The following is a 20,800-nucleotide window of genomic DNA, read 5'->3' as shown; positions in this document are numbered from 1 at the left end:
CTCTGGAGTCAAACTGTCTAGGTTCAAATCTTAGCTCCGTCACTTGCTAGCTCTGCATCTTTGGATAAATTACTCAACTCTTCTGTGCCTCAGTGCAGTAAAGTTTCTTCATTCACATGGTGTGAACAGTATTTACTTCAAAATGTCAACATGAGTATTAAAATAAGCTCCTAACAAAGAAAGCATTGTGTAAATATTTCAGAATGTGGGATTATTCCTTTCTTGAAAATCACTTGAAACCTGTCTATGTCTCATTCTACTCTGATGGCTCCTTAGTTTCATCTCCCTACTTTCAGGCTTATTCCTCTCTAATATATCTTTTATAGCATGGCCAGAATGATCATTTGAAGTTATAAATCTGATGCCATCTCTTGCCACTGATGTTAGTATAGTCTGATTGACTTGCATGACAGTGTACCATCTACTTCTCCTTCCTCAAGTCTCAGTTGCCTACATTACCGTATGAGTTAAGTTGAACCAAGCTATATGATCCCCCAAATGGGCCTCACTCTTTTAACTCATGACTCTGCACAAGCCATTGACTCCGTCTGGGAAATCCCACTCTCCTTCTCTTACCACACCCCTTCCCACAGTAAATTAGGTGTCCTTTTTTAATGTGCCCCCGATAAACCTGAACAGTATTTATCATTCTATTTTAGATACCTGTTTGGTTTCTGGTTCATTTCATCTAGTCAGATCTTCCCACTTCCTCCAATAAAGAACAGAAGCAGGAGTCATGTCGTGACAGTCCTGTTCTCTCAATTCCTACCCTCATAATCTTAAACTACTTTCTTATCCCTTTGTTTATCATCCCCCACCCCAATTCATTTTTTAATGAACCCACTGAGTTTAGGTAGAAGTGTATCTATAGAAGATGTGCACGTAAATTAACTAGATAACAAAACTTCACACTAAAGGGAACATTCTAGAAGTATTTATTTCATTGCTGACTACTTGGTTGCAGCATGCAACTCTCAACGAGCTGCCACTCTCCACTCCTACAGAAGTACCAAATGCTATGGTACCACTACTTAGGTTTTCAGCCTTTCAAAGGCTTTTATTACCAATATCATTACTTAGGATGAGCCTTTCAGGGACTTCAAAGCACTTATTCTCTATAAAAAGTAACTTCTTATTTCATGCACAAAACTCCAATTGGCAGACATAGGTCCAAAATGGAAAGAAAAAAATTTTATTCTAGTTCTGTAAATTATCAGGAATAAAATAAGCATTTCTCCTTGCCTTGTTTTAAAGAAATATAATTTTTTTTCTCTATCAGGAATCAGAACAGTAGGTTTGATGATCCTGAGTTATAAAATTGCTTACTGGTTAAAGTTCTTTCCAAAGATTTTAAGAAGTAGGCTCATTTTCCTGTACAATTTAAAGAAATGTTTGCAGTATGTGTAGGAATTATAGGTTATATTGTAGACCCTTGTGACAATATTTAAAAGGCCTATTCTCCCCATTTAAAAAATTCTACCTCAGAAGGTAAAAGGAAATCCCCATTATCCCTGAGCAAAAAAGGGAAAAATCATAGGTACTTTTATTTGTTAATAGAAGCTACTGTAAATGAGTTACCTATTTCTAGAACATTCTCAGAGAATTACATAACTGAAGCAGATACAAGGTGCTCTCAGATTTTCTCAGATAAATGTATTTAGTAGTTTGAGTAGTTGCTCTGAAAAATTTCAATTTAATTAACTACGCAACTGAATATTTTCCATTTTGAAATTTGAGGATATCCTGAGAGGGACATGAAACTATTGGACATAGAGGAATTTAAAAAATGTTAGCAAATTGTGGCAGGAGGAAGAGTGGGGAAAATCGTAGTGGAGAAAAAGTGAGAAAGGGGCAGGACAAAGCTGTAGTCATGAGCCGGCCTCTCTTTGTCACTAAGTCAGGGGCCTCTGGCTACCAGTATGCTACATTCACTCTTAGATTAATATAAACCAGATGCGGAAAAATAAAATTAAGAATGTCCCAAACAAAACATTTAAGTCTTTTAAGGAGTAAATGACAGAAAACATTTTAGCTTCTTAATCACGGAGTGCTATAATTTCAAGGCATCAATATAATTCATTTAACCCTAAAGCAATTGTGCAATAAGCAAAACATCATAAATGGAAAACAACAAAGGTTAACTTCCTACAGGGGCCAATAGACAGGATCTCTTGCAGCACAGCAATTAACCTTCACATACTGGAGTCTTGTTTAAAAGGCCTTCAACAACTCAGATTCCTGAAAAATCACAAGTGTCACCAACAAACGGAATGTTGATTAAACAGAGTCCAAAAACTTTCCAAAGGGCTGCCTTCTCTGAAGGGATTTCAGACTGTTGCTAGCACAGGTTGGTTAAGCCAAATCTCACTGACGGCTCCATTAGAGATGAGAATGCCCAGTCAGTGCTGTTTTAAAAATGTAAAACACTGGGAGGGAAAAAAACAAATAAAACAATCTACTGTTCCCTAACATATATGGCTTAGCACCCAGAGAAAGCCTCTGCCCCCAAAAGATACTTTCTACATAGGGCTAAGCTTCATTAAATGAGGCGTAATCTTTCATTTTCAGGACATGTCTTTCCTTGCAAGGTCTTTAGAGGCAGAAGTTCCACTTGGATTCTAATACGCATCTCTGTGAGCTCAGCTTCCTGAAAACATACACCTGCTGGGTTCTAGGTTCTCCCTTGCCAGTGACTGGATTCACTACTTTAGAGCCACCAGAATCTCACATACACTATTAACATGATGAAAAATACAGCTACTGCTGCAAGTTTGGCGTAAGTGGAACGCATGTTCAAGTACTTCGCATCCTGGCGGTATTTCTTGGACAGACTGGACAAATTGTTAGCCTTCGAATCCAATGCTGTCAAAAAAGAAAAAAGGATAACATCAATTAGTCCCTTAAAGTATTTTATCAAATGTATTAAGACATAAAAATAACCAAAATCAGTGGCACTATTTCAAACCATGAAGCTTAAATTATCATTTTTATTTTAAGGGTAAGGTTGCATACACTGATTAACTCATGATCCTGAAGCACTGTAAAATCTACAATGCATTTTAAAATTATCAGGTCAATTTATGTTCAAATTCTTGAGACTGTATGCAGGCTCTGGCCTCAGATCCTGGTTCAAATCTCAGCTGTACCAGTCATGTGGTATTGGTCAACTCAGCCTCTCTAAGACCCAGCTTCTTTTGTCTATAAAAATAGGGATTATATAGTAACAATAAACATATCATAGGATGCCCGTAAAGTGAGCACAATGCCTACATACAGTAAACACTTGACAAATGTTAGCTGACCGTAACTATCTTCATAATCTCTTAATGGTCTAAATCATATTCGCTCATATTTTGACAAATGATAATCCAGGTAAGATAAAAGATGCAGGTAACCAGAAAATTCAAAGAACCAGACACTGAGTATTAAGCTATATCTCAATGGTGACTGCTACCAAATTTCTAAGACTTTCCACATAGTAAAGACTATTATTATGAAGATAAAGCTATCAGAAATTATATTTTAACAGATATAGGAAAGCTGTATTATAATGAAAATACAATTACAGGTGCTAGAAAACCACCAATATCTACTAAATTAAGCTTTTTAGAATCTTAGGCAAAATTTTTCTTTTTTCCTATAAGGACATTTGTAATGTCAGTATCTTCTTTTAATTGTTAACTGAGCACTTAGAGAAATAGTCAGCTACACACAAGCTAGACTGGGCTTAAAATATACGGCATATTTTTAATAATAAAAACAAACTCTCTGTTTGGCATAAATAAATTCTAATAAAACTTTTTACTTTTTATAAATTTTTAAAAACTATATTGCAATCTGAATTTATTTGTTCTTCCTTGGAGAATGCTTTTGGAATATTTGGAGTTGCTTAATAGAGACTGGTTTTGATTGAGAAATGTGGCATTACTTAATAACACAGGCATGCCAGCCATTTCCAAATTAGAACTTGTCCTGTAAGAAAAGCACCTAGTGTAAAAAAACAGTTAAGGGATGAGAAATAGCCATGACAATGCTGCAAGGAATCTTTCCAGCCAGTCTACTAGAATGTACAATCCATTGGACAGAGGTTTTTAACTACTACTGTGTTTATTACTATATTCCCAGTGCCTAGAACATGATCTGGCATACAGTCAGTGAAAAATACAGTGAAAAATCAATAAATAAATATTTGCTACATGAACCTAAATCTGCTGAGAATAACTGGGCAAAGAAATAAATATTAGGTCATATGAAATAATTAATAGTTAAGAGAATTCCTTTACACTGGAACATTTGGAAACACGTAGTATCATAAAGACAAAGCTGTTGCTTGGAGAAGTCATTTAGCAAATATTCATGTTATGGGCACCATGAGAAGTGCTAGAGGATACAATTATGATCAAAACATACATGATCCCTATATTTGTGGAATTTACAGTCTAATAGGGTGACACCTTTGAATAAAAAATAAAACCTATGGCTTAAAAGAAACAGGTATATTTAGGCAGTAAAAAGGACATAATTTGATCTTGCTAAAAGAACCCACAGGAACTATTCTTGGGTCATAAATGCAAAGCTGATTAGCTCTAAAACTTTAAAACTTAGAAAGAGAAAAAGGCGTAAAAGATGGACTCTTATTATACAGCTTAAAGAGGAAGAAAACATTTTTTGAGGTGGGCTAATCTTTCCACTGTCTTCATATATGCTCTGTTCAGCATATGCTTTTTCTTCCTCTTAAAATACCACTCTTCACTCCTTCCTGATCTATTAAAACTCAAGAAATCTTTCCTGTTCATTAATCTACTTCCTTCTACATTTTTATAGCTCTTATTGTCTATAGATCTCTATATAATGATTTAAAACTGTCATTCACTGAAGATGGACAAGGACTCCATAAGCCAACAAATTCTGCCAGGTACTAGCAGTGTAACTTTTATAGTAAGCTACTTTTCTGAGTCTTTCCTTCTTTATCTGTGAAACTGGTTTGATACCACCCACTTCACATGGGATTACTCTAAAGAATAAATAAGATATATGTAAAGTCCCCCTACCATATTGCCTAGCACAATGTAAGTGTTCAATTGATGTTTGTTCCCTTATACTATCTATAAATTACTCTGTGACAATCTTTCTTATCTTCCCAATCACATGAAGTTATTTAAGGGTAGAACTGTACTTCTTTTTTAATCAGCATACCAGCTTTGTAGCAATCAGCAGAGCCCTAGAAGAAAATCTGTTACACTTTTGATAAATTGACCAGTATATACATTTTGGATTTAAGAAAAATTCCTGTGCTGGTTTACTTTATCCCAAGTAGAACCTGTGAGTCTGTAATGATGAAAATTTACACAGACTCACTCATCCAAAATTTGATGTTTAAAGAGTTTGAAGCTATATGCTGGGACAACTGCTGACTACAAACATAAAGGTTAAAATCTGCAATTCATAATAAAGGAAAACCCATTATTCATGAATATGTAACAAGGCTGAATTCAAAAAATACACATTAAGGTAACTACTTGTGATGATTACTGTGAAAGAAATAAAAGAAGTATATGAAATAGATATGAAACACATACATACTACTTTTAAAAAGTATATGCTCACATTAAACACTTAGGTAACATTTAAGCATTAGGTAAACATATATATTTTTAGGTAAATTAGTACACACACATACACATAACACATTATGTGCTAAAAAACATTACATATGTAAGTGCTTTAAGAATTTGAAGGACAAAAGAGATTAATGCATTGTGGGATATGAGGATCAGGTAAGGCTTCTTTGAAGAGGCAGTTCTTATCTAGATCCTAAAGAAGGTCCAGAATGATAAGGACACTGACCTGGCTGAGGCAGAATATTTGTGAACTAGGGAGAATGAGAGACGTTTGCAATCTCCTTATCTTCCATTATAGAGAACACAGTGCCTTGCACATTACAAGTACTCAATTAATAATGACTGAATGAATGAAAAGTAAGTTGAGATGAGACTAGACCTTATCTTGCAGTCACAGGTTTTCAAAGTTTTTCAGCAGAGGAATGCCTTGATGAAAATAGCATTTTATAACATTTGATTTGGCAGCAGTAAAGTCTCCCAAAGTGGCTACTCAGGAAACTACTGCAATAAATCTTTGACAATTTCCTCTCGTTCTTCTTTTCATCTCCCTTAACTTATGTGTTTCTGTAAATATTGATTTAATTTTGTAAATATCTTGGAAACAGTAATCACTTCTGATATGGAATGAGACTACATTGTTCCAACTCAATAGAAACTAACCACACTAGGAAGAAACATATATATTGGAAGCTTGCAATGTAATCCATCTTTGAAAGATGAATTCTTAACAGTACTAGATAGAATCTGACAGCATAAAAGGTACTCCCAAATAAGCTATCCTTGCCTATGGAATAAGAGCCACTTATTCATAAGACTCATACTGCTTTTAGAGACCTGAGAGTGCTTCTCCCCGTTGTAGCACTTCTTCAATATTGGCCACCATGATCCTCTGCACATCTTGCAATTCAGTGTTGATGGAGCCTAGGTTTCTCCGAGCACGACTGTCAATGTAAAGCTTCTTGGTTTTCTGAATGTAGGTATCTAGAATGATGAAGAAAAGTGACTGTTAACAACTTCTTTCATGTCCATCAAAGAAGTAGGAAAGAGTAAATTCTGAGTTTCGTCCTGGATCTGCAACTGTTCGTGATTAACCAAGCTCTTGAATGAGTATCAACGGGACAGGCATTTCCCAAAATACTACTACAAAACTGCAGGCTCGTTCATTTTTGCCAATGTCTATATAACACAAAACTATGAAAAGAATGATTATTAAAGATTCTATTTTCAACTTTTGGAAAAAATCTTAAGATGTGCATGCTTGATACACTTCATTTGCCTCTAGATCTCCTCTCCACTCTTCTGGGCCTGCTTTCTGCCTATAGGAAGCTGACCTGCATGGATTACATCAATGGGTTCCTTGCCCTCTAGGTTCCGGTTAGGTTCAGCCAATGGGGGAGCCCCAAGAGTACGGAAGAAGGGGAGTGGATAGTGATGTCAAAGTATTTATTCCCCTAGCTCCTCCCTGAGAAGTCATCTTGGGCTGGCAGTATACCTGCACCAAAAGTTACTGCTCCTCTCAGATGGGCCTTTTCCATAAATTTTCTCCTTCTTAGTTCCAGAAACTGCTTTCTCTTACCCATTCAGGCTTAGGGATGATAACAATTACCATGCTACTGGTCTCAGGTTACTGTACCTTACAGTTCATCTATAACCCATTCATATCTCTGTATATAAATCCTTTAAGCTAATTTGAGTATACCAACTATTTCCTGTGTGACCTTGATATGGCAGTCTTATTTTTTTATTGGGTTTACTGAACTGCTATTGTCTACAAAAATAAAAGTTGCAAAACCAGACATTACAAAAATTAGCACTTGGAGAGTTTATAGTTTTGAAACACTGGAATGCTTTGCTAGATTTCTTTATTTCTAAAAAGCAAGAGGACCCATTTATCTAGCAAACTCGAAATACTTCAGAAATTCAGAGACAGTAAACCAATTTCTTTTTTAACTAAAAATGTCAGTGATGTAGTCTAATCATACTTGTTCTCACTTCCTCTACTTAAAGGCCATTTCCTTTGATCTATTGCCATCAGATACTTTACCAGATCTGAACAGTAATGAGTCTTTCTATAATTCTTATACAAATATGTACACCCATGCTCACTACTTCTGCATGTAGTAAATGTTATGCCCCAATACCAATATATCCTCTAGTACTTAAATTAGAGGATCTCGTTCACCATTCCTTCTGATTTCCATAAAATGAGTCTCACTATGAGTATGTGAGTGTGTGTGTGGCGGGGGAGGTGAGGAGGTTGGGTTGGGGGAAAAAAGAACTCAGTTATTACATGTCAATCTAGATCTTTAGACACAGTTTTTCATCCTAATGAAGAATCAAACTAAATAACAAAAAAGAGCAAAGGGCAACAAGTTCTATGAGGAAAAAATCAAAAGACCAGAGAAAATTACTTATGAGAAGGAAGCCTCATTCATTCAAAAGGAAAAAAAAAAAGACTAGGACTAGCAGGGAAAATCCAAAACTTCAGTAGGTAAGCATAAAAAAAAAAAGTGTCAAAATTATATCAATAGCTTCTTCATATCAACTACTCCCTTGATAGAGAGGTGAGGCGCAAAAACTTACCGAACTCAATAAAGGAATAGGGTCTAGACACAGTTGGCACCTTCTTCCCATGCTGTTCATCAAACTCTGAATGTAAATCTTCTAGGTAGGCAAAAGCCAACTTTTTAGGGAAGGCAGCTTCGCACAGAACCAAATAACACACCCCCTGTTCAATAATGTAGCTGCAGAGACAAAAAAAAAGCAAGAAAAAGTTGTTTGTAGATTAACAATACCTCCAACAATCTGAAATAGACTCTCAGTGCCATACAAACCTTTTTTTTTCTTTTGGTCATGCCACACAGCTTGTGAGATCTTAGTTCCCCATCCAGGGATTGAACCTGGGCCCTTGGCAGTGAAAGTGTGGAGTCTTAGCCACTGGACCGCCAGGGAATTCCCTATACAAACTTTTGAAAATATTCTAGCCCAAGCCCTTTGAGGCTAACTAAATCAGAAAGTCAATTTCAAACCACAAATCACTGGAATCAGAAAGCAAACATCTTCCCATTATTAGAAGTATATTCCAAAAGGAATATTTAGACATATTTATTCATTACATAATTCTTCAACTAAAATATCTTAATACCTAAGACTTCTTCTTGAAAACTCAGAGTTGTGACTCCATCTACCCTTTGATTATGTGTGGTAAACAAGTATATACACATTTAAATTTCTTCCAGCTGTAAGAAAAATAGTGGAACTGGAAATTTTTGTGGATACTTAAAAGTTGGAAGTTAATGTCACAATATTTACTGGGTACAGAAAATAATCTCAGGACTAATAATATTCCCGAATTTCCAGGATAGGAGAACTCTGTATTGACTGCAAATTGTTCAATAACAGAACTGACTCCTCTTGTGCGAGTGAGCTCCCTGGCAGTCTGGAAGAGGCTATATGACTACATGTCTGAGATAGTTTTGGAAAGAGGTTAGGTTACTCAGTGGTATTCAAACTTTTTAGCCATAGTACTCTTTATTTCAGCAAAAATTATATCCAGAAGACTAATATGTACAGCAAATAAAATCAGAAGTTCTTTAGCTTAAGTAGGAGTTTAAGGGCCCAAAGCATTACACATACCCCCACCCCTGTCCTTTCTATGTGGCTCCTAAGGCATCTTATGACTCCACAGAGCATAGTTTATAGCCTATTATATTATATGATCTCTCATGACCTTTAAAATAATAATAATAACAACAACAATAATAACAATAATACTGCTGTCCTATTTCTTGCTTGGGCACCTAAATTAACCAGTCTCCTTGCCTTCAGTCTAGACCATCTTCTAAACCACTAGCTTTATTCCTAAAAAGTAAATATGATATTGCTTAAAAACTCTAGAGGTTCCCTAATACCTATAAAATAAAATCATACACCTTGGTATAGTATTCGGAGCCCTCCAAAACAAGTGTAGGCTGCTTTCCATCATATATCCCATATATCCTAACACACCAAACAACATGTTGTTCTCCAATAAGCTAGGTTCTTTCACATGCTCGTGGACTTCTGCTTATATTGTTTTCTTCTAACTATAATATTCTTTTATGTACCTGGAGAAACCTTGTTCATTTTCCTATGCTCAATTCTACTATAATTTTTTCTGTGAAATTTCTCTCTATTCTCCCTCCCTCTTTCCCCTTTCCTGAAACTTACTCTCTATAAATGGGAATTTATTGCTTCTTTCTCTCTGCTCTACAGCACTTCTTGTCCTAAGGTATTACAGTATAGTTGTTTGTGTATGTGTCTCTCTCTGCTAATAAGAGGATAAGCTAAAACATTATAGGCAAGACTTAATACACTGTCTGGCAAAGAATAAATCTTTAATAATTAGTTCTTGGATGGAAATAAAGGAAGAGATGAGATTATAAAGAACCAAGCAGAAGAAAATCTCTTTTCAATTCCATGAGATCTTTCCTACATCTTTTTTGTTCCTAACGTATGGTAGAGATAAAAATACTATATAATGAAGTGCCTCTAATATTTTTTGATGTTGAAATACCTTACAAAACTTAATATTCACTACTTTCTTAACCAATAGGCCCGGGTTTTGTTTTGGTTTTGATTCTTTATACTTGTTTGCTTGTTCTTGATGAGTAGAGGGTTTGTTTGTTTGAGTTAAACAGAGCAGGTTCTTCCCAGGTCTATATTATCTTAGTATCTGCGTTCCTAACATAGTAAGGATTATTTAGCTTATTCTTTTTTATTTTCACCTGATCTTCTTGCCCTCTCTTTTCTTGTTTAATCCTTCCTGTTTTATCACCTTCAAACTTGACATGTATTAAACATTTAATACCAATTATTTGTAGATAATTTGAAATCCAATAAAGTCGCTTTGATCCCTCTCTCAGCTGTATGCATTGTCTATAACCACTGATTAGATGCCCTTAAATTATCTTTTATAATTTTCTTTTTTCTAAATAATAACTAACACTTATTGACTATTCTCTATGTGCCAGACAAGATGTTAAGTGATATACATGGATTCTCTCATAATCCTCACAGAACTATGATTCCCTATTTTATAGAGGAAACTGAGGCCCAGAGAAGTACATGTGAGTTGCTCAAGGTTACATTGTCAGTAAATGTTTGAGCAAGGGTACTAACCTACATGTGTCTGGCTCCAAGAAGCTCCCAAAGCAAAAGTTACCTATTACTGCATGATATGTATAGCATTTACTAGACACAGGATAACAGGTTGAATTATTGTATGGAAATTGAATAAAGAAACCAAAATTTCAGTTTTGCAGAATTAGAGCCAGGAAAATTGCTTCCATGGAGCGACTGTATTTTTAAAGTTACCTTTACTTTTAAAAAAGTTACCATTCTTATCAGGTGTTACTTGTATTTACTGTATTTCATATTTAAATAATCACAAAGAAATCAGGACTATACTCACTGAAAAGTCATGGCACCAGCTTCCAAGGTGCATCTGGTAGGGGACTGTTCATTCAACTTTCGAAAGAGTTGCTTAGCCTGACTCTGGTACTGTTGAAGGTCCCGGCCAGACTGAAAGAAGACACCTTCATTTAAGAATTTTCCACCAAAAAAGCAGTACCAATTTGTGAGAAGCATCATATTTTGAGGACACTATGTGAATATGGTCCTTCATTTACAGGTTAGTAAGATTTATTTTAACAAAATAAAAGTGGCCTATTTTAGAGAAAAAAGGAGGACCAAATCCCGAGTTTTTCAACAAAGTCACAATAGTTATTTGCTAAAAAGCAAAAGTGTACTCCTTAAGGCACTCTTTCAATCCAGTGTTCTTTCCACTATTACGTCAGTGACCTCCTCCTAACCCATTTCAGTTGCACAGTTACTAGCGCAGAACTGTACAACATGTTCCATACTCAGGGGAAAGTCCTGGGAACAACAGACTGAATGAATCATCTCATTTCTGTGCTGAAATATCAAGCAAAATCTTCCATAAAGTGTTACAGTATTGAGCATTTAAGCAAAACTGTGTGCACCCATGACTGCAAATTATTATGAACACTATAACTGCAATTAGGTAAAAATGAATAAGAGCAAGGACAAAGATTGGAAAGTCAAATATCCTTTACTAAATAAGTCTATTAGGTTCCTGAGTTTGGATAGCAAAAGTCTGGGTAGCAAGGGGTATGTTCATACAAAAATGAAAATAATAACATTTGGATGATAGAGTTACAGGCAATATTTTCCTAAACAATTTCTAAATGATTTTACAATATTTTTTAAAGAGAGGAAGAAGTCTACTGGGGGAAACAGCAATGTCATTTCAAAAGGAGAAAATCATACCTCAATAACCTACTAGATCCAAAATAGAAAAGAAGTGCATGAAGAATGGGAAGCAAATATACATTATTTATTCATCCACATACTGGGGGAAACAAACAAATAACTTTTGCCATGTGATGGGAAGGAATTGTTTTATTTTGAATTATTTAGTTTGAATTGAAAGATATAACACTGTCTCTCCTTGGTAGATGTTTAATAACTAAATGTTTAAATAGAAAAGTGTTTACACAGGGTTCTCCCAGGGATTGGACCTACGGTATAACTATGAGAAAGTACAGAGTGAAACTTAAAATTCCAGATAGTGAACCACTGAGCTGAGAGTAAAATCAGTCAAGGAAGCAATGATAAAATTGTGTAACTTGCAGATAAACAAATGTACAAGTATAGGATTCTAAGCTATATTTAAAATAGTGAACTGGAAGTGCAAATCAAAACCACAATGAGGGCTTCCCTGGTGGCGCAGTGGTTGAGAGCCCGCCTGCCGATGCAGGGGACACGGGTTTGTGCCCCGGTCCAGGAAGATCCCACATGCCGCGGAGCAGCTGGGCCCATGAGCCATGGCCACTGAGCCTGCGCATCCGGAGCCTGTGCTCCGCAACGGGAGAGGCCACAACAGTGAGAGGCCCACGTACGGCAAAAAAAAAAAACCCCAAAAAACCCCCAAACACAATGAGATATCACCTCACTCCTGTTAGAATGGCTATTATCAAAAAGACAAGAAATAACAAGTGTTGGTGAGGATGTGGAGAAAAGGGAACCCTTGTCAACTGTTGGTGGGAATGTAAATGGGTGCAGCCACAATGGAAAACAGTATGGAGGTTCCTCAAAAAGTTAAAAATAGAACTACTACATGATCCAGCAATTCCACTTCTAGGTATTTATCTGAAGAAAACGAAACACTAATTTAAAAAGATATATGCATCCTATGCTCACTGCAGCATTATTTACAATAGCCAAGATATGGAAATAATCTAAGTGTTCATCAACAGACAAATGGATAAAGAAGATGTGGTATATATACACAATGAAATACTATTCAGCCATTAAAAAAGACTGGACTCCTGCTCAAAAAACAAGCTCATAGATAGAGAATGGACTGGTGACTGCCAGAGGGGAAGTGGGTGGGGGAGAGGGCAAAATGGGTGAAGGGAATCAAAAAGCACAAACTTCCAATTATAAAATAAGTCATGAGGATATAATGTACAGCATGGTGATTATAGTTAATAATACTGTATTGCATTATTTGAAAGTTGTTAAGACAGTAAAACTTAAATGTCCTCATCACAAGAAGAAAAAAGAATAAAAATTTTCGTAACTATTTTTTCATGATGGAGGGTAACTAGGCTTATTGTGGTGATCATTTCACAGTGTCTACAAATATTGAATCATTATGTTGTATATCTGAAACTAATATAACGTTATATGTCAATTATAACTCAAAATAAGATAAAATAAAAAAAATAAATGGGAAATTGGAAATTTCAATATAAATAAGGAAGTAAATAAGCATGAGGTGAACCAGGGGAGTTAGGCAGAGACCACTAGAAGTATCGATTTGTAGTTTAACACTGTTTTTATGGCAACGATTTGTTATAAGGCTGTTCACTTGAGAAATACTCCTACATTAACATGTATATGTATATTGTTATATATTAACAATACTTTGTAACAATTAACATTATAATGTATATTAACATTATCATATTAAACAGTATCACTAATCTATATATTGTTTTTCTCATGACTGGCCAGCCAGTTGGGGAGAGTGAATACCACCATCACATGCTTTGAACTAGTGCACAATATCCTATGTTCCTAAATTTGAGTGGTACTTGCCAATCTGTTGGCTTCACCAATGTTGTTATGTGGCATTCCAAAGATATCTGACCCCACAACAGTAGATTAAAGGGATGCAAACAAAGCTGGAGATGCTACTAAAGTGCCAAGAAATAATACCAACATAGACCAATGATTTTCAACCTTGGCTTCACACTAGAATCACCTAGAAATCTTAAAAAAACTACTCCTGCCCAATCTCCACCCCCAAATCAATTAAATCAGTGTCTCAGAGGTGTTCATAAAATAATCACAACCATAAATGTTAATTAAGTTTTTTGACAGCTAAAGGCAGGTAAGCACCTTAAAGGAACTAGTTAAATAAATACATGGCAAATAAAAAGAATGAAATTCTACCATTTGCAACAACATGGATGAACCTAGAGGGTATTATGCTTAGTGAAATAAGTCAGAGAAAGACAAATACTGTATGTTATCACTTATAGGTGGAATCTAAAAAATAAAACAAATGAATGAATATAACAAATCTGAAACAGACTCGCAGATATAGAGAACAAACTAGTGGCTACCAGTACAGAGAGGGGAGGGAAGAGGGGCAAGACAGCAGTAGGGGGGATTAAGAGGTACAAACTACTATGTATAAGATAAAAAAGCTACATGGATATATTGTGCGGCACAGGGAATACAGCCAATATTTTATAACAACTTTAAAATAGTGTATAATCTATAAAAATATTGAATCACTATATTCTAAGTGTGAAACTAATATAGTAAACCAACTACACTTCAATTTAAAAAAACGGCAAAAAACTGTCAGTGAAATGAAGATTAGCACAAATCCTTTGACTTTATAGGAGGCACTGTAAATATTACTGCAATCTGAGAGAAAGAGACTAACAACTGTACGAACTACAAGAAACTATGGCCAAAAGCATGCTACAATTTCAGGAATTTACAATGAACAAAGCAGTGACTGCCAATGTATAACACTGGGGACATATCTACATAGGAATTACAGCACACCAACCAACATTTTACAGTGCTGGTTCAGTTGGCATTACCATTCCTGGGAACAAGATGCTGGCACAATCTTTCTGGTAGTTATTTTGACAATATGTATTAGAAATTTAAAAACTTTGCATAATGTTTTATCCAACAATTCCACACCTTCTAACACAACACTGTAAAGCAATTATACTCCAATAAAGATGTTAAAAGAATAACATATGGTATATATTTATATAATGGAATACTACAGAGCCATTAAAATGATGCTGTGTAATATTTAATGATATGAGAAGATATTCATTATACACTAAGTGAAAAAAATTAGGTGAACAGTATTACAGTATTACCCATTATTTGATTTTAAACACACACACCAAGATTAAGGTTAGACATCAAGTGGATATAATTTAAGTAGGGATTACTTAATTTTACCACTACTTTTAATGGTAAAAAAAAAAAAATCACCATTAACTTTTTGGTCCTTTTGTTTGTATATATTTACTGAATTTTCTACAATAATCAGAAATTAATTTTATAATGGGAAAATTATTCATTCATCCATTCCTATTTACTGCGTATTTGCACCCACAATATTAGGACTTGGGGCCAATAAGGGGAAGGGCTAGGATTTGAACAATATTAGGACTTGGGGCCAATAAGAGGAGGGGCTAGGATTTGAACCCAGGCATTCTAGCTTTGAAGCCCCTGCTCCTAAGCATGCTATATCACCTGTATAGTTAAAATTGCTTCAGTAATGGTAGATCCACCTTCTAGGTGATATCTTACTATTTAATATTAAATCTAATACGTAAGAAATGCTCAAGAAACCACATGGCAGCTCTGATCTAGATCTCACATAACAACATAATCATGGCTTTACAGATAAACCCTAGGTTCACTTTTTTTTTTTTTTTCTTTTTGTGGTATGCGGGCCTCTCACTGTTGTGGCCTCTCCCGTTGCGGAGCACAGGCTCCGGATGCGCAGGCTCAGCGGCCATGGCTCACGGGCCCAGCCGCTCCGCGGCATATGGGATCCTCCCAGACCGGGGCACGAACCCGTATCCCCTGCATCGGCAGGCGGACTCTCAACCACTGCGCCACCAGGGAGGCCCCCTAGGTTCACTTTTAAGATTACAGTCACAAAGGGCTCACAGTCAGCCAGTCTATCTAAAAATAGTTAGATTAGATGTCCTAATTCTGTTTTCTACTTCATCTAGAACAGACCTGATGAAACTTACACACAGTATAATGGAAGACAGCTGTTAGCAATCCAATAATGAAGTAGATGTGAATGTCTACACAAATTCTGAAACTAATTTGAGATCATCAGTATATTTAGGATGTGGTTCTGTATACAAAGTGCAGGAGGTACAGGCTAGTAAATTGCCACACACCACAATCCTTTTTATTGCTGTCACCTATGACTGCTGAACAAGTAGTTGTATCAAATGCCATCTTTTGCCTTTATAAGAATGTTTAGCTAAGCTCTTATCATTTGTAAATTCCTGTTGAACTCTATTGATCAAAGGCCAGGGGCACCAAGAACCAACCATTTTCTTCTAACAGCAATAACAGTAAGGTGATTAATCAACTCTCAATGATTGGGTGAGTGCGCCAGTTTAACTGTGCAAAAGACTATCTGCTTCTTGGGAGTTCCCTGCCCTGTACTCAGTTATATCTAACACCTTAAGAGAACATGGTTCATTTTGAGGTAGAACAGAAAGGTAGATAAAGAAATTGCAAACATCTAAAAAGGAGAAATATATCAGAAAGGAAGAAATAGATAGAATATCAGGGAGTCTAGGTTGGAAAAGAAAAGTTCATCTGTCTACCTGTCTTAGGCCTACATTTCTAGTTATAGCACAGAGGAAACAGTGCATAAGATACTCTGTATCTTTTTTGTAATGCTCTATTGTATTATTTGAATAACTGTTCATCTCCAGTAAGAAGACAGTTTGTACAAGGACTAGCATCTAGTAACCACCTAAGATATGGTATCTGTTATCAATGTAAATAATTGAAAGAATACACTGAATTATTTGGCCCGGACAATTAGGGTACTTAACTATAAAACTATTTGATCAAGATATCCATTTCTTAAAAAGTTATTTCCAGACTCCTAAGAAGTAAATACATTATTAAAATGTCTTAGAACAAGTGAAGCAGTTAGGTACTAAGCCTGTAGTGTAGAATCAAACAGATATTGATTAAAAAGAACAAACTAGTGGTTACCAGTGGGGAGAGGGAAGGGAAGAGGGGCATGATAGGGGTAGGGGATTAAGAGGTACAAACTACTATGTATAAAATAAATAAGCTACAAGGATATATTGTACAGCACAGGGAATATAGCCAATATTTTATAGTAATTATAAATGTGTATAACTATAAAGGAGTATAACCTTTAAAAATTGTTAATCACTATGTTGTACATCTGAAACTTATATAATATTGTGAATCAACTGTATCTTAATTAAAAAAATTTTTTTAAAACCAAAACAGTGGTCTCAACCAGGGGTGATTTTGCCCCTCCTCCCTGCAGGTGACATGCAGCAATGTCAGGAGATATTTTTGGTTGTCACAACTAGACGGAGGGTGGTGGTAGTGCTATTGGCATATAAGGTGTAGAGGCCAAGGATGCTGCTAGACATCCTACAATGCACAGGACAGTTTTCCCACAACAAAGAATTATCCATTCCAAAATGTCAACAGTGCCGAATAAAAAACCCTGATGACAGAACAATCAAATCCCTATGTTATGTACCTGGAACTAACATAATGGTTGTAAGTTACCAGGGAAGGAAGGAAGGGAAAAAAAGGAGGCAGGGAGGAACCCTGGTGAAAAATTCTGTTGTGCTACTTATTAGCTATGCGACTTTAAGCAAGAGACCTATGCTCTCTTAGCCTCAGAGATTCCTTATCTATAAATGGGGATAATAATAGTACCTATCCTAATAGTTGGTATGAAGATTGAATGAAATCATGCATTTAACAGGCTTAACACAACGGTTGGTATGTAGTAGGCACTCTTTAAATGTTCTGTATACTATTATAACAGTAAAAATAAGTCAAAGATTCATATTTTTGTGGATATTAAAAGTTTTGGAAAGACGTTATCATTCAAAGTCAAAATTCCTAAAGGAAATCACTATGGAATTACAATCACAAAAATATTTTTGTGTAAAATATCTTTCCTTGTCAATTAAACAAAGCAACCCATCTTGGTAAACTGATACCTAATTTGGAATTAAGAAACACAGTAATAAGTCAACTAATTTTTTCAATAAAGTATGAAGGCAGAGAATTAGAGCCTACTGATATATGGACTTCCAAATCCAATTTATATTCTTTGCCCACATTGGAATTCAAAGCAATAGTTGGAAAACTGACCAGATTTCTGTCCCCTTGGGAAAACTATTTCTTAATCAAACTACATATCCTTCAAGGAAAATTTCCCCCACACAATCTCCCTTGTTTCAAATCATGTTCCTGCATTCATTTTAACAATTTCACTGCTTCTGCACAGTCCTGGAAAATGTTTAACATTGGATAAGAGAAAAATATTTCACAATTGAAAATTCAGGGTATACTATATTTTTCAAATTTTACCTCAACTTAGACTTTGTCTTGTGGAATAAATAGAAAACATTTCACTTAGCATGACCTGCTAAGCAACTTAGCAACTTCACAATCTGTATCATTACTCTCCTAGAAGTGAACATAAACATATTTCCAAATCAAACCTAAAAAGGCATATAACCAAATAGAAGCTTTCCTAATTATGAGACACTACTGTTGGCTTAGATGTCATTTCTTCAGGGAACACTTTCCTGAGGTCCAAAAATCAATTTAGATACCTTTTCCATGTTCAACCACAGAAACTTCTTCCTATTCCATAGCAGTTATACTACATTATAATTGTTAGTTATCTGGTTTCCCCACTAAACTGTAAGCTCCATGAAAGTAGGGACTATGTTCCCCAAACCCCTGCATTAACACCATGCTTGGCACATCTGATGTGTTTAACGAGGTTTTTTTTTTCATGAATATATGAATGAAAGGTTCAAAAAAATGTGCAAAGTATTCTTTTTTTAGGCCTTGAGGTTTTTTTTTTTTAATTACATTACTTGGGTTGTATGAGAAAGTAAAATAAAGTTGAACACTTTAAATAAATTATATAAATTTCATTCTCAGCCTCCTTTCTTCAGGAACTTCCTGAACTTGCTCCAGGAACTTGTCTCACACCAGAAATTTGCCTTGTGATTTTGAGGCACAAAGCCTCTTCCTCTCAAGCTATCTAGAGGTTTTGTGTTGTTTTTTTAATCAACGCAATACATTTTTGAGCACCTACTAGCACAAGCTGCTATTGTAAAAGCTATGGGAAACACATAGATGACTAAGATTTCTCATTTGCCTGCTAGGAAACTTTGAAAGACAAAGGCAAAATTGTAAAATAAAGGTACAAAGCATCACAGGAATATAACACGAGGGTTATAATTCCAACAACAGAAATTTAGTAAGGCTTATTGGAGGTGGGAATTGGGCATAACTTTGAAAGAAGGTACTGTACTGAACTTCAAACAGGTGCATACATGTGGCAATAATACCTCATCTGCTTTCACTAGATGTCAGTAAACTAGGTCAAGGATCAGGTGCTACGGAAAGAGGACTTAACTTAGGAGCTGATTTTTCCCAGGACCTGTCAGTCAGCCTTATTAACAGCAAAAAAAAAAAAAAAAAGAAAGAAAGAAAAATCTTGAATATTAACAAAGTCCCTAAGGAATTACAGAACACTGGATGATCACAATCAGCCAAACCTATCCCTTCTCCAGAGAGTTTTTCTAAAAAGAAACAGGTAACACAAAAATCTACCTCCGCCTTCAGGAAAGATTTATTCTAACAGGTAGTCTTCTCCACTGCCAAAAGAGGAAAAGCACTTCAGAGGGGTCAGAAACGCCTGGGCCACAAGGGTCTCCCGCGTCCTAAGGAGGAATCCCGTGCTGAGAGCACAGCGCTCTGACAGGAACTTGGGGTCCCGGGGATCTAGCAGCTCACCTGTTCGTCCTCCTGCATCGAGGCGGCCAACGGGAGCCCGTCCGCCACTCGGGCGATCATCGTGAGCAACACCATCTTCACAGGCTACCGAAACTCAACACTGGCCCGGACGGCCGTAGGTGCGTCTTGACTTGCTCCGCCGCGACAACAGTTAAACCTCTACCTCAGTTCCCAAAGACCCAGCTGCTCGCGTCTCCGATTCCCGCTGAGGTGGCCGGAAACAAGCTCCAGAGCTCTCCACTACCGGTCCTCAGAATTGGCTTCCCACCGAGAACCACAGCTACCGCACACAAGTTCCGGCGTCTCTCCTTCCACCTTCAGAAACTTCCAAGGCCCTATCCACTTTTCTGGATTTCCAGCTTCGAATAAGCCTTGACGCGTGAGAGGGCATGGCACACAAACTGAAATAGAATTTTCTAGTTTCTGATACTTTAAGCTTGGGGAGAGGGCTGGGAAGGAGGGTGGGAGTTAATGGGTACTTAGATGAAGTGTATATGAAAAAACTGACAAGCTTATATACTGATATTTTCATATTTAATTTTTTATATTGTATATCCTGTACAAAATATTTTCTGTATTTGTATATTTCTAGGCAGAGATTTTTGTCTGTCTGTGTGAGTGTGCATGTTGTCTTGGGGTTTTTTGCTTGTTTATGCTGTATCTCCAGGTCCTTGAGCACTTTCTGGTAAAAAAAATACTAATTGCATGTGTGAATAAATGACCAAGTTACAGGACCTCAGAAATCACCTAGCTCAGTCACCCTTCCAAAAGCTGTGATCTATGGTGATAGGTAGCAGGACAGCCTTGCAAAACTTCCAGTAACTGCATTCACTCCCTATCAGAGCAACCTCTAGACAATTCCACTTGAGGAAGTGTTATCTCTTTTTTATTTGGTGTCCCTATCTCTAAAATGAGAATATTATCTGCCTCTCAGGATATTTGTGATTATTTAGCAAGAAAGTGTAGGTGCACACATTTTGTAAACTAAAAAA

The 20,800-nt window shown here is 36.2% G+C and overlaps 1 protein-coding gene across 1 annotated transcript; it reads right to left on the bottom strand.

The window, feature by feature from the left end:
- Nucleotides 1-912: 912 nt before the first annotated feature.
- SEC22B (SEC22 homolog B, vesicle trafficking protein) lies at nucleotides 913-20,050 on the bottom strand. Its single transcript, XM_081257095.1, has 5 exons — nucleotides 19,809-20,050; nucleotides 11,074-11,183; nucleotides 8,205-8,365; nucleotides 6,456-6,602; nucleotides 913-2,862 (listed from the first exon to the last, which is right to left on the bottom strand). Exons 1-5 carry the CDS (start codon nucleotides 19,881-19,883, stop codon nucleotides 2,708-2,710), a joined length of 648 nt encoding a protein of 215 aa, XP_081113221.1. The 5' UTR covers nucleotides 19,884-20,050; the 3' UTR covers nucleotides 913-2,707.
- Between the last annotated feature and the right edge of the window lie 750 nt (nucleotides 20,051-20,800).

This window comes from Mesoplodon bidens (genome assembly GCF_964165515.1).
Source record: "Mesoplodon bidens genome assembly, chromosome: 2".
NCBI classification, from domain to species: domain Eukaryota; kingdom Metazoa; phylum Chordata; class Mammalia; order Artiodactyla; family Ziphiidae; genus Mesoplodon; species Mesoplodon bidens.
Note: the sequence above shows the minus strand (reverse complement) of the source record. Positions and strands in the feature narration are given on the sequence as shown.

Coding starts and splice junctions, on each gene's coding strand:
- SEC22B (XM_081257095.1), bottom strand. CDS start 19,883: ATGGTGTTGCTCACGATGATCGCCCGAGTGGCGGACGGGCTCCCGTTG. Junction 8,366..11,073: donor GCTGGTGCCATGACTTTTCA/GTGAGTATAGTC, acceptor TTGTCTCTGCAG/CTACATTATTGAACAGGGGG. Junction 6,603..8,204: donor CTATTCCTTTATTGAGTTCG/GTAAGTTTTTGC, acceptor TCATCATTCTAG/ATACCTACATTCAGAAAACC.